The 15,020-nt window shown below is 25.6% G+C and overlaps 1 protein-coding gene and 1 long non-coding RNA gene across 2 annotated transcripts; one reads left to right on the top strand and one right to left on the bottom strand.

The window, feature by feature from the left end:
• Positions 1 to 1,637: 1,637 nt before the first annotated feature.
• On the bottom strand, positions 1,638 to 12,851 carry LOC107161314 (kelch-like protein 23). The gene is made up of 10 exons (XM_089227250.1): positions 12,500 to 12,851; positions 10,691 to 10,780; positions 10,320 to 10,554; positions 9,985 to 10,160; positions 5,994 to 6,087; positions 5,737 to 5,934; positions 5,306 to 5,626; positions 5,004 to 5,159; positions 3,481 to 3,709; positions 1,638 to 3,416 (listed from the first exon to the last, which is right to left on the bottom strand). The coding sequence occupies exons 1-10, from the start codon at positions 12,562 to 12,564 to the stop codon at positions 3,193 to 3,195; spliced, it is 1,788 nt and encodes a 595-aa protein (XP_089083376.1). The 5' UTR covers positions 12,565 to 12,851; the 3' UTR covers positions 1,638 to 3,192.
• Positions 12,781 to 13,568, top strand: LOC149056216 (uncharacterized). Its single transcript, XR_016191631.1, has 2 exons — positions 12,781 to 12,919; positions 12,991 to 13,568. It is a non-coding gene; the product is annotated as an uncharacterized LOC149056216 (long non-coding RNA).
• The last annotated feature ends 1,452 nt before the right edge of the window (positions 13,569 to 15,020 follow it).

The following is a 15,020-nucleotide window of genomic DNA, read 5'->3' as shown; positions in this document are numbered from 1 at the left end:
CATTTTTCAACTTTAAAATTACTTGCTTTCGGGTTTCGACAGATTTCGTAAAACTTTGAATATAAACGCTTATAAAAAAAATTGTGAATGACGCTTTTAATTTTTTTTAGCTACAATAAGAACAACTGATAAGGACCCTTGTTTTAAATTTTCAAGTTTTTTTGGTCATCTTAAATTTTTTTACCGACACTTCAAAAAAAAATTCTCATAAAAATCGAAAATTTCAGTATAAATATTTCAAAAATAGTCAAAAAACCCGTATATAGATAACACTAACATAAACATTTGGTGAAAATTTCAAGTATTAATTAAAGTGATTAGTTTTTGAATTACAACCATATGAAAAATCGATTTGGTCGAAAACTAGTTTTGCCTAAAAATTCACGTTTTTCTGTCATTTTTTTTTTTTGTGTTTTTCTCGACTTTTTGAAAACTGTTGGAAAATGTTTAATTTTGACCTCTATAATGCACCAAGGATATTTACTTTTACATCGGAAACCACCCCCAAAGTTTGAAATCAAAGCATTATTTCGACTAGTTATGCTGTAAACAGATACAAAAAAAAAAACACACATCATTGTAAAATCAATACATTCATCACTTTGAATCTAAAATATTTAATATTTGGATTTGATTTACACTAAAATGTTCGGTTTTAGACCATAATTTTGAATTCTATCCACCTAAAAATTTTACAAAAAATGATTACTCACAATTATTGTTTGATATCAATTAATTATATTGTAATCAACATTTGTTTCATTGTAATTTATAATTTAACTAATGACAACTATAGGTAAACAAGTCTAGTAGTTAGGTTCAATGCATAAAACTAACATGTCACCATCATATAAAATGTACAAGTATTTAAACATTATACAGATCAATATTATCAGTGTATCTTACTCAAGTCAGAAATGATTCTTATTAAATCTCAATGGGACACTGAAAATATTTTGCAAATACATAAATAGCTCACTTTCATTTTTAGATACATGAGAAGGAATTTTACGAGTATTATTAATCTGATATCCCATGTATGGTGTACTTTAGACATAAACCAATGTTTAAAACTGACCAGGAATTTGTGTTTTGATGACTGTTATATTTGTAAAGTACAGATAACCTCATTTATCCAAACACCATTAGTCTGGAAAGCTGTTTTTAAAATATATAATACTAGTATTATCAGAAAAATAATCGAATAACCTTTGTATTTTTTATATGAATGGAACATGATTTTACAGAACAATAAAGTATTTAAGTACATACCTTGGCATATTTTATACTTGATTCGGTTTAATCTAGACTACCTTGAGTCCCAATTAGTCTGGATTAATTAGGTTTTACTGTACATTCATTAATTATACTTTTGACTTTTATCACAATCACCAATAAACTATTTAGAAGGCCACTAAAAACTAATAATATTAACAAACATTGGCCAAGTATATCAGTCATTGTCCATAGAAATTTATCTTTATACCAACATGATATAACTTTTATTTATAATTATTGTTTTATGGTTAGATTACCACAATGAATATTTATTAGATTTACTATTTATTTACACAATTTTACAGCCTAAGGAGGAGGTGATCCATTCCACCTACTAAAAACCACCATTGAATCAAATATTGGTTAAAACAAAAAATTTATAATTTAATTTCAAACAAATACATTAATAACAGCAATTGAAAATACCAAAATGACACAAGAATATATGCACTTATAAGTATACAAACAATAAAAAAAAAATTACAAAGGTACTATTAATTGAATGTCAATTAAAACTAATTCAGTTTAGAAAAATTTGAAATGTATTACATCATGAACACAATAAAAATATAAAATGCAAATGCATTTGAATTATCATAAATAAAATATTTAACTTTAATATAATAAAATACTTATGAAATTATGAGATAAACTTGTACAGATACAATTTAGGATGACAATAATATCTAAACTATAAAATGTATTAAGTATAATTCAATGGTAAACTTAAAATTATAAAATAAATAAACACTTGTACACCTATTCATTAAAAATGCAAATTTCTCGAAATTTAATAGAAAATTATTGTTTTATACTTTGATAAAAAAAAAAAGAATTTAAGGCAACACCAATGGAATCATTATTTATAAATGATTTTATATTCTGATATTCATAATTTGTAATTTGCAACATACCAATGAATTATTAATTGAATACTAAAAAGTCTGTTTAGAAAAATTTGGAATGAAAAAAAAAACAATCAAAATTGAAAATTTGTGCCAGACTCATAATGCAGCAACAACCCTAGAGTAATTACTTCTGTGTACAGTGCACAAATATGAATCGCTTATTCAGTATTCTTCAATACATAAATCTAAGTAATTTTATTGGAAACACAAAATCTAATAAAAATTTTATTTAAAAAAAATGTATAGACAACTTAATTATATACAGACTAATACTATAGGAAACTAAATTAAAAATACCTTAAGCAAAATATAACTTAATAAAAACTATTACATCAGCAATAATTACCAAAAATATAACAATAATGGAATAATTATTTTAAAAACCGTTAATTTTGAATTTCTTTTTTTAGTGTTTAAAAAAATTATACGTGTGTAGTTTATGCAGTAGAATTATTATAATCCAAGCATTTAATATCTCACTTGTTGAAATCTAATTTGCTGATCATAAATTTACACTGGATGTAGATTACATAGTAACTATGATAGTTTTTAAAGTACATAATAATTGTAACATATGAAATAAGCGATTCATATAACATTTGCATTAAGAAAATTAGTGACTATTTCACAAACTTCCAAAAAGAATGTTCAAACAATTACATAAAGTAAAAAATTCTTAAGATAGTTTAAATTTTATACAGTAAAGACTTATATTAAAATGTTGTTTTATATTCAATAAAGCAATGGTTAAAACATTTTAAATATAAAATAATTAATCAACCTATAAACAATATTTAAGATAATATTTAAGATAATATTTTAATATAAAGGAATCATTCATTTTTTTTTTTTGTTAAATAATAGCCAATAAACAATTATTATTAATACCTATGAATGATCAATAGGTACACTCCTCACTAATTATTATTACTAAATAATTTTGAATAAATATAAATAATTATATTAATTTATTAATATAAATTGAGTTTAAACTCACAGTCACTTTTTAATGAATAATAGCATTATTCCCTTCTTCAAATACTTTTTTAAACAATTCAGAATTCTTTTCAATAACAATCGCATCAATATGACATTGATCATTTTTCATATAAGCATTTGAAGTAACCCATTTATTATCGTGAGGATCATATATTTCAAATGTATTTGAATAAGATGTATTAATCATTTTTCCTCCAAATAAATAAATATTACCATTCATTGCAACAGCACCTATAAATTAATCATAGTAGTTAAGGTATCAAACATTTTTAATTATCAAGTTTTTAAATTTTACCAGAAAACGATCGAGCGTAATTTAGTTCAGATAAGGATACCCATTCTTCAGTTAGTGTACAGTATGCCCATACACTTTTGTAACAATTTTCCATGCGCTGACCACCAATAATATAAATATTACCATTTAATGTGCAAACTGCTGAACCTTTATTAAACTCAGGTATTGGATCAATATATTTCCACTTGTGAGTACGAGCGTCATAATATCCAGCTTCATTCATTCCAATCTAAATTAAAAGTAAAATATTCTTTATTATTATGAATCAATAAATTAGCCAGAAATCAAAACTAAAATACTAAAAACATTGATAAAGCATAATAGAAAAACTGTTTTCTTTAACATACATACATGGAATATAATTTATAGTTAAAACAGTATTCTATACTTTTTGAATTGTAATTCCTTGGTTGAAAAAGGTATTTATTACAAATCTCTGCTGTAAAGTAGGTTAAAATTGGGGCACTATAATAGTGTAATGGATGGTGCTAAATTTGATTCAATAAGATAATTCATTGTATACAAAAAACAATAATTCTAAATGTAGCTGGTCTATCAGTCAATAATATATATTATATTTTTAATTTTTTTTAGAGATTCTTTATACTAATATCAATTTTTATCACAATTTAATATTAAAATAACAAAAATAATAAATATGACTTTTAAGTGACAGTATAAACTACTTATTTCCTACCTTGTTCCTTGTTTGAAATTTTTAATTCTTACATATAAAACATTTGGTGAGAATTTCAAATATCTTTCGTTATTGGTTTTTGAATAACAACAAAATAAGAGAATTGTTTAATGTGAATTTACTGTAAAAAATTCAATATCAGAACAAATTTAACTTCTAACTCTCAGAAAAAATTAATTAGATTTTCCATTAAACTTTTACTGCTAATTTATACTGAACTTTTTTTAAATTAAAATTAACAACTTATTAGGAACTTTATACTTAATTTCGAAGTATTTTGACAGAGCAAACATTTTACTAGAATTATTAAATAAAAAAACTAATAAAATACATGTTTTCTAATGTCTATGATAGCTCAAAAATGGTATAGAAAATGGTGATATAAACATCAAGTGAAAATATAAAATATCTTTGCATTTCAGTTGTTTTATTAAACCAATAAAACTTTATTGATTTTGTCAAAAAATCCTAATTTTCCATTTTGACCTCTCTTAAGTATTAAATTTCTAACCAGAAAACATACTCAGTACATATATACATAAAAAATGAAATCAACAATGTAATCACAACAAATGAATATTGAAAGAGGTTTAAATTAAATATTAAACCAAAGTGTAAGCCAAGGAAACAATTATACTAGTGTGTTTTTCTATATAACCAACTTTTTATCATGGTTTATGAACTTTAATTTTAACCACATTTCAACATTTTAATCAATTGTATTCTATGCATACAACTATTTTACCCAGCACTTTTATAAATAAGATATGTTTACTGTACATTTTGTATATTTTATACATTTTTAGAAAAAAAAAAATCAACTTACTATGTAAATTAATCCTTTAACGCAGGCAACATAATTATTATTTTTAAATGTCTCAACTAGGTTGATTTCACAATTTATGATAGACCATTCTTTTCTCTTTAAATCATAACATTCTATAGCACAGGCATCAGGTCTATCACTAGTGCAACCACCAATCTATTAACAAATTATACATGCATAATATTTCATTGTTATATTTTTTTTTTCAGTTACAATTTTTTTATAAATTAAAACATTTATCAAATTATTATAGTTGAACTGACAAATAGATATTATAAAGTATATATAAAAAAGATTATTACCACATAAACATAAGATCCAAGTTGCACTATAAATGGTTTAAGACGTTCAAAATGCATATCCATCAAGGATACCCATTTGTTTGTTTTTAGATCGAATAGATATGCCGATTTCATTCCAATGCCATATCGAGAACCTCCAGCCGCAAATAAGCGACTATCGTCGAGTAAAATAACTGTGCATAATGTTCTAGGTGGTAGTAAGCGATATTGAAAGGTTTTGCACTGACAATTTTCACACATGCAATTCTGCCATTGATCTAACGCAGCATCATACCATTCTGGAGTTGATTCATATGGATAATGACTTAACACTAATATGCCCTGTAAGAATAAGAGCCAATGAATGCACAGTAAAATCTAAAAATTTTAATTGAAATTTTTCAAAACTTTTAGAATATAAACAATAAATTGATTAATAAGGCACTACTAACTTTTCTAAATGGTCTTCTATGCTCCATTCGAAAAGAACTTAGTTCATTAATTTTAGCACCTGGATACTCATGAACCTTTATGACACCTTGGTAAGTATTAAGAACAAGTGGCAACCGAACATACCATAATAATTCAGAAGAATATTTAGATCTAGTTACTGGATCATATTTTATCCAATTCATAACAACATCATATACCTTTAAAATAATATAGATTCACAACTATTCAATAACATAATTGAAAAAAAAAATTATACCATGTCTTCTTTAGCAAATAAATCATCATTCTTGATTAATAACATTAATTCATCATAATTAGTCTTCATAAACTCTTTAGTGTTAGCTACAAGTCTAAAAATAATTAATAATATTAGTTTGTTTATCTTTCAATTAATTAATTTGTAAACAAACTAACAATTTATTGTATTAACTATGAAACTATATTTAATAAAAAAAACTATTAGTATAAGCACTAATCAAACAATGTTTTTATGATAAAATTAATGAAATAATTATAGGTTTTAAGATCTTCTTTTCTCTCGTACAAAAGACTATATGCACAGGAGTGTTCTTGTACATTGAATAGGCATTTGATTGAGTATGGCACAATGGGTTTCTCCACAACAATAAAGAAATCCCCTCTCATACCTGTACCTACTTATTAAATCTTAGTGATCACCACTTTTCTGTACGCTCAATTTTTTTAAATATTTCTAAAATAGAAGCCGGTGTATTGCAAGAAGCAGCTTTTGCACCACTTATTTTTAACGTTCACACCATAGACTAACCCATTACTCAAAACACAATAGTAGCAGACTTTGGGGACGACAATTTACTGCTTGCATGCCACTTTGACCCAGAAATAGCTGCTTCTTTTATGCAAACCCATCTTGAACTTGTAATGAATTTTGTTTAAAAATTAAAAGTAATACAGCTGTATTGAAAACAATTCATTCAACCGAAAAGTATGAATATTAGGTTATTACTAACAATTAATAAATGTAAATGCAGTAAATGTAGTTTATGTAAAAAATTGTATTGGTTAATACATTTTTTCAATTAAAATAAGGGATATTATTAATTCCCGTATATGATGCCCCGGTTTGGTGTTTTTAAAATCTGGCAACCCTACTCTACACTCCACTTAATCTATCATTTTTTTTTTGTTTTTTTTTTTTTTTTAATTATCTATTTACTTCCTCTATTGTTTTTATTGTTTATATTTTTGTAACAGATTGAATAAAACATTAAAAAAAAAAAAAAATTATAGGTTTAAAGCACTTAATTTCAGTTTTTTAATTAATGGATATCGTTGCCAAAATGTTCCCAGGACTTTTTAAAATCAATAAATATCACGCCACAATATACTTGATATAGTTATAATTGAAGCTCGTGATTTATTGCAATGCATATTTTTGTTTAATAAAAATCCAAAAAATGCCTAAGATATTTTTAAACTATAAGAAATTTGATATACTTCTATTTAATGGGACACCTTTGTTTTTTCTGAAACTCGTGTAGTTAAGTATGCTGAAAACAATGGTGAGTCAACATTTGGAACTCGGACATAGTTTTGAAGTTATGACACTTCAAAGTTAGAATATAATATGTTAAATAATTATAACAGTGAGGCGGGTCGTAAAGGCTCAGTGGTAGTACAGTTACATTGCCATAGAAAGTGGTCTGAGTTCTTGAACCCGGATTTTATATATCTCCGAGGTCCACTTGAGGTGGATTTACACAACAAATGGAGAGATATTTTCAATTTTAATTTCCAAGCAAGGGAGTGTGATTATGGTATCAGTAAATTGTACTATTTAAACAATATTTTTCAAATCCTAAGTTTAACCAAGTTAATTACAAAAAACTATAAACACATATTTTAGAAAAAATAATAACTACACTACAGTACTAACAAGAAGGGTATCAAATGCTGTATACTTAAATACTAATAACAAGATGCTACCACTGCACAACGGTTCAATATGAGAATATTATTATGTATTATAGGTATGTAAGGGTTATTATAAATAAAACTTTGATTAGCTATAACTTCAAAACTAACTTTTTGTGCCAAAGTCTGATTTCACTAACATTTTTTTCACCCAAAAAATGAATTTTTCTCTCTAAAAAATAGGTGTCCCATAATAAAGCAGGAAAGTTACACTAATTTTAAAACACGAAAAATTATATTTGCTGTGCATAATTATTTTAATACATTTGGAATGTGGGATACATTTTTTCATTTTATTTACAGCCAGAAAAATATTAGAAATTGTGTAATTATTAATATTATTTTCTAATGTGCTTACGAGTTTAATAATAATTTATAATTATCATACGAATATAAGATAAAATATTTTACTAAGTTTTTATTATTTTTATGGTGCATTGTCAATTGGTTAGTCAGGCTATAGGCATAAGCCTAAACGTCAGACTCGTCTCTCATATCTTAATTTATTATGAATTAAAATTTTTCATTTACTTAAAATAAACATATTTTATTTGTATTGTGATATCTCTCGAAATAATGGAGATATCAAAATTCTGGTTTTGTAATAAAACTCACAGGGATAAAAACTACAATTATTTCATTTTTAAATTTATTTTAATGTTTTGTTAAAAATTTAAGAATATAGTTTTTTATTTAATTATTGCTAATCAAAATTAAAAATGATGGCTATTTTGATGTTTATTTTTTTTTTAAATATTGACGTTTTAAAATTTTATTTTCATTAATTTTGAAGCAATAAAATATGATTATAACTAGGCACACGGAAGTCGTTCGGCCGGCCGTACAAGTACATGCACGGCACGGCATTTCACATTTTTGATAACTTTGTTAAATAATTCACAATTTTTTTCGAAACTAAAAATAAATTGAAATCAGGAATTTAATGAAAGTAAAATTTTGAAACGTCAATATTTTCAAAAAAATTAACTACAAAATAGCTATAGTGATATTTTAGAAAATAATCAAATAAATAAATTATATATTTTAACTTTTTTATCAAAACATTAAAATAAATTGAAATATAAAATAATTGTAGTTTATCCCTGTGAGTCTTATTATAAAACCAGAATTTTGGTATATCTATTGTTTCGGGAGATATCACAATTGGTAAATTCTTGCAGGACACCATGTATACAGAGTGTCCCAAAGAGATCTGACATTCTGACAAATAAAATAACTTTTGTTCTAATCAATATTTTTTAAAAATTTCTTTTAAATATAATCCATAGACACTTGCGCTACATTTTTTATTTTTTAACACTGAAAATAAAAAACTTAAAAATTGGTAAAAAAAATTTTCGAAATATTCAATATAGCCAATTTGTAAACCTGATTTTTAGAAAAATGTATATGGTAAAAACACTTATTTAAGTCAAATGGCTGATTTTTTACAATTTTTTTAAATATAAATAATTTTGTTAAGTAAATTACGATCTAGTTTATGTTAGAAACCTTGTAATTTCAAATAATAATAAAGTTTTTTAAAAATATTTTATAAGAACATTTTTAAATAAGTGCATGTTAAAATCTAATTATTTTTTTATTGTATTTATTTTAATAATATGTGATGTATAAACTATAAATTACTATAATTTACCAACGAAAATATTGATATTTAAAAAAATTGTAAAAAATCAGCCTTTAGACTTAAATAAGTTTTTTTACAATATAAATTTTTCTGAAAATCAAATTTACAAATTGGCTATATTGAATATTTCGAAAAAAAAATTTATCAATTTTTAAGCCTTTTATTTTCAGTATTAAAAAATAAAAAATAAAAAATGTAGCGCAAGTGTCTATGGATTATATTTAAAAGAAATTTTTAAAAAATATTGATTAGAACAAAAGTTATTTCATTTGTCAGAATGTCAGATCTCTTTGGGACACCCTGTATATTAAAAATATAAAAATTAACTTTAAGATAAATATAAATTATTTTTGGCGATTTACAAAAAATCAATAAGTACGCACTCTATGCAAATGCTCCCCTCCCAAACCACCAACCAAATAACATCCGTGTAAGGTATTAGATGCTGTCTCAAAATTATTAAAAGCAAATAATAAATATGGGTTAATGTAATTATGAATTTATTACATGCAAGTTGCAATGAAATAACGACATGAAATAATTAACCATTCAAGAACAAACGTCTGACAAATAGATTGACTTGAATCATATAATTTTTTTTTTAATTAAAACTAATTTTAGAACTAGATATGAATATAAAAATTACCTGAAATTATTTATTATATAAGTCATACATATAGAATAGAGATCATTTAATCCAAGAGTATTAGCAAAATCTTTCATATTTAAGCAATTTTCCGCGTCAATTATCTTTTTTATGTAGTTTACACATGCAGTTTGGATGTCATCTAATAAAAATATACTGGAACTTATCAACAGATCCTGAAATAAAAATAAAATTGAACATTCAGATATATTTGGCCAAGGTCTCGAGACACGGTTTAATTCTCTTATTGTCAGAGCATAATATATTATAATATTAATATGATAAAATGTTATAGAGAAAACAAATAATAAAATTATATACATAATAAATATTACCTGAACATTATTTTCTGTGATATATATTTCTGATGTGTAAAAAAATTGAACAAGAGTACTCAAAATTTCAAAGCTAACATCAGTTATATTTATTTCTATTTTATCTTGGAAACGCTCTTTGAAATAACTGTCAAACATTCTATCAAAATAGTCACTATTTGAAGCTAAAACATTTTTGTGGGCATTTAGTTTTTGGTTATTCACTACCAGTGATACGTCCATTGTACATTCATCTCTGAAATGTATTATTATTTATTTCAAGTTATATTAACAAATAAATAAATAATGAACTTTAATATTTAATTGTATTATAATTTACACAATTAGTTTACTAATAATTAATAATATGGTGAACTTTAATGTATACATACAATTGCATCAAACTTGGGTAAGGTTCATGTTTCCCTCTGTATCTTAATCCTTTAGATGTTAAAGCAATTTCGTTATCGTCATTTGGGTTTCTAAAAATCATTATAAACAAAATGGATAGGTACAATCTAATACTTGTTCACACACATAACTTAAAAGTAATTCTTTTATTAAGTAAAAATATAATATTTTTAGTCAACAAAATAAATTAGTCCAAAAATTAAATTTAATAAAAATGATAGTTGTTGTTTTTTTAGATTGAAATAATTGAATTAATCTATTACCTGTTGTCAACAATTAAATTAAGAACATAATCTGTGTTTTTACATAAGATTTTTTTTTTTACAATTTATGATTTTTTTAACTATTTAATATTTTACATACCTACTCATAATTTGCTTAATATGTATAGTAGAACCTTAATTATCCTAATCAATTTAAAGGTGAGTTTAGATACCTAGTGGAACTACTATCATAACTGGGAAAACTTTAATAGGTATGTTCATATGAATCATGAAAAAACATACATAATATAATTATAAGACATGAGGACATTTTACAATATATAATTATTAATATTGAACAATTAGGTACAGTCCGTATCATCTATAACGACTGTCAAGGGACCGTAAAATATACGTCGTTATAACCAGATGTTGTTATAACTAAATATTATTTTATTAGAATTTTAAATATTGCTTACATTATACATTTTTTTTTTTTTATAATAGAATTTAAAATATTGTTTACGTAATATATTTTTTTACACTTTCTATTTTACAAAATTATTTTAAGAAGTCAGTGATCTTTAGCTGTTTTGATTTATCATTTAATAGCATATTTTGTATAGTGGATGAATTAAAATTTTGATTCAAGTCAATATTATTTAGTAATGAAAAATTAACAATATTTTCTAGTGATTTATACGCTTCGTCTACAGTTAAATAATCTTTATCTTCATTAGTTATTTCCTCCTCTTCTTCATTTGGTTTGGATATTGTACTCACTATGTCCTCGTCACTTAATATTCCTATGTACGTATGAAAGCAGCTAATATGAGTATAGTAATACATTACAAAATAACTATGTGAAGATAGTAGATACCCTAGTCGTTATATACGATTAAAATGTGTGTTACGGACCGATTTTTAAGTCGTATTAGCCGATATTGTCGTTACTTCCATGTCGTTACAACCAGTTATTTTGTATGTTAAAATAAACGGAATTTTGGCGGGTACTTGAAATTGACGTCGTTATACCCCATATGTCGTAACGACCGGCGTGGTTATAGATGGTAGCGACTGTATATATATTAATTTATTATACATATTAAGACTTAGCTACTTGTCTAAATGATTATGTGTACAAGCATTACAACGCTCACTGATATTCAAATATGTAAATTGCATTTGATATTTGTTTACATAACCGAGGGTTTATTTAACTGGAGTTCAGATAATCAAGGTTCAACTGTAAGTCAATTCACTCTTATGGAAGGAATGTGGAGAAAAAAGTTCTCCCATCATCGTCGATTCCAAACAGGGTAATGAATTTACTCTGATATCAAAGATTATAACACAACATTTCTTCTGCTGAATACAAATTTTATAAGGTATGTGGGACCAATAAATAAAACAAAAGGTAGTGCACTAACAATCATATAAAGAAATATTGGTTAAAGAACATATTTTACAACCTAAGTAAGGTATGTTATAAATAGCAATTTAACTGTGTATATTGTATATTATATACGATATACCACAACAAATAGTCATTATGACTAGATAAAAATGTTATGTTAATAAAATTACCTATTTGAATTTAATGGAACTGTCTCCTGGTCTGATGTATCCATCGAAACATTCGAAACATCCATCTTACTGCCGTTTTAAGCAAATGAGTTCCGTTCAAAATGTCCAACCTCAGTTAAAAATTATATCAATCTCGTTTCTAGTGAGTGAACATCTTTGATAAGTTTGATATTTAAACCGTTAGATATTAATAGACGTTCAAAATGTTGTAGTCTCGAAAATCAAATCTACTGCATGTTTGTAAGTTGCAACAATTCAGCATCACGATATTGAATATTTACCAATCACTATTCAGATTTCTCGGGAATACAGTCGATACAGCAGGTTGATTATGGAATACCGAATGAGCCGCAAGTCGCAACCGAATATGCGCATGGCTCACCGAATACCGAAACGATAACAAGACTACGACTACACAAGGTATGTAAAATGCACAATTAAAGATATATCTTTAACCGTGGTAAAATGTAAAATACAAGGGCAATTCTCAGACAAATGATAACAGCAAATGTTACCACAGAATTACTCCGACAGTCAGAGTTACCAACCGTAAATACAAAATATCAAACATATACGTTAATACGTAAAAATTAATTGTGACCACAACATCGAACCACAGAGGACATCGAAATTTCTATGGTAATATCACTAATATCATTATGGTATGGATGAAAAATCATCAAGACATCAAGTCTTTCTTTCTTTCTTTCTTTTGTCACAAAACGATTGTGTAACCAATTTTCGGTGGTGACTACATTTTTTATTTGTTTTGGGACGAAGAAGAATAATATTCATTTCTTTCATTACTGCAGTAACGCAGCCGACTTCTTGGGTTAAGAATCCGTTTATTTCCATATACACCAGGCTTAAATAATAATGTCGTTCCAAAATCTATAAGATATCTTATGTCAAACGAGTGTGTAGCCAGGGATTTTTGTTGGAGGGGTGTTTTAAACTGTAATTTAACTAGATACTAAATCTGACGATCTGTCTCCACTTCTCCAGTCTCCATCCAAGAAAGTATCCTATACACTATAATTATATTATTTAAAAAAAAGCAGGTAAGTCGTGGATGTCGCTCTGCTGTACAGTAGGTTACTGTAATGGATGGGATTAAATTAGAATGCAATGATAGGTATCATTGTATACGAAAAACGATTCTGAACGGAGATGATTTGTCAGTCTGGGATATATTATATTTAAATATTGTCATATATTCTATTTTGAAACAAATAAATTATTTTTCAATTAGAACGCATTTTGAATAAGGCATGGTTAATCAATTACTAATTAGTGTAGTTATCATAATTCATAATACCTTATCATAGATATACATATACCTGGTTTGAGGATAAATCGTTATCATTACGCGATTTCATAAAAATCGTAAAAATACTAAGTGTTGAATTTTATAACCTTAGATAAAAATACAAAAAATATTATGAATTTTTAACTACAAAAAAATTCGCAAATATTCATGGTTTTGACGAATTTTTGTCAATATTTGAAATTCAAATGCTTATGAAAATTTAATTTGCATTTCCGGTGGACATTTTTTTTGTGATAAAGATTGAAAAACTTGTAAGGAATCTTATATTCAATTTTTAAATAAATTTTCATGTCTTTTTGGTTGTCCAACATTTTTTTACCGACACTTCAAAAAAAAATTCTCATAAAAATCGAAAATTTCAGTATAACCTTATAAATATTTTACCTTTGAGCAAACCCAAATATTTAAATAATTTGAAATAAATGGTTATAGTTTAAGAAACTCATCTATAGTATAGTATTATACGTATACACAATTGCTACGGCCAGTGAATACTATTATTATATGGCGTCTAATAATATTTTATTACTCTAATAACCGATAATAACTGATAAATGTTAGTGGCTGTGCTTTTCCAACGTACGAGTATTCACATCCGATGGATAATTAACTAATACTGTACGTTAAAGCGATCTATAGTGTGATAATCGTCGGTCACATTCTCACGTCATATTATCTAAACGTTATATTGTGACAGTCTAAATTGTGCAACGTGTATATTTCCGTTTTATTTTTGTGCAATTTTGTTTTGGGGAAATGGAGAAACAAATACAAAAACAATTTGAAACAGAAAAAGGTAAGCCGTGTATTTTAGTTGAAGATTATAAATATAGTGAATTTAAAGTTCTGAAGAAATGTGGGAACATTCGGTATAACTGTACAAATAAAAATTGTTCTGCCAGTTTACTCGTTGACAAGTATGTGACCAAAGTGTTAAGTATGTTAAATGAGCACACACACATGAGGTGATTCCAAAAAATATTATTAGTAGGCATATTGTGAGTTCTCGTTTAAAAAGAAAATGTGAAAATGATCTTCTCACTAGGCCAAATAAAATAATTAGGCAAGAACTTAGAAATACCGAAAACGATATTCAGCCGGTTTATTCTGATATAAAGTTATGGAGAAAGTGTATGTATGATAAACGTAGAAAGAATATGCAAAAAATTACAAAATCTTTAGAGGAAGCGA

This window comes from Diuraphis noxia, unplaced genomic scaffold (assembly GCF_037042655.1).
Source record: "Diuraphis noxia isolate RWA-SAM2 unplaced genomic scaffold, SU_Dnox_SAM2 contig0004, whole genome shotgun sequence".
NCBI lineage: Eukaryota > Metazoa > Arthropoda > Insecta > Hemiptera > Aphididae > Diuraphis > Diuraphis noxia.
Note: the sequence above shows the minus strand (reverse complement) of the source record. Positions and strands in the feature narration are given on the sequence as shown.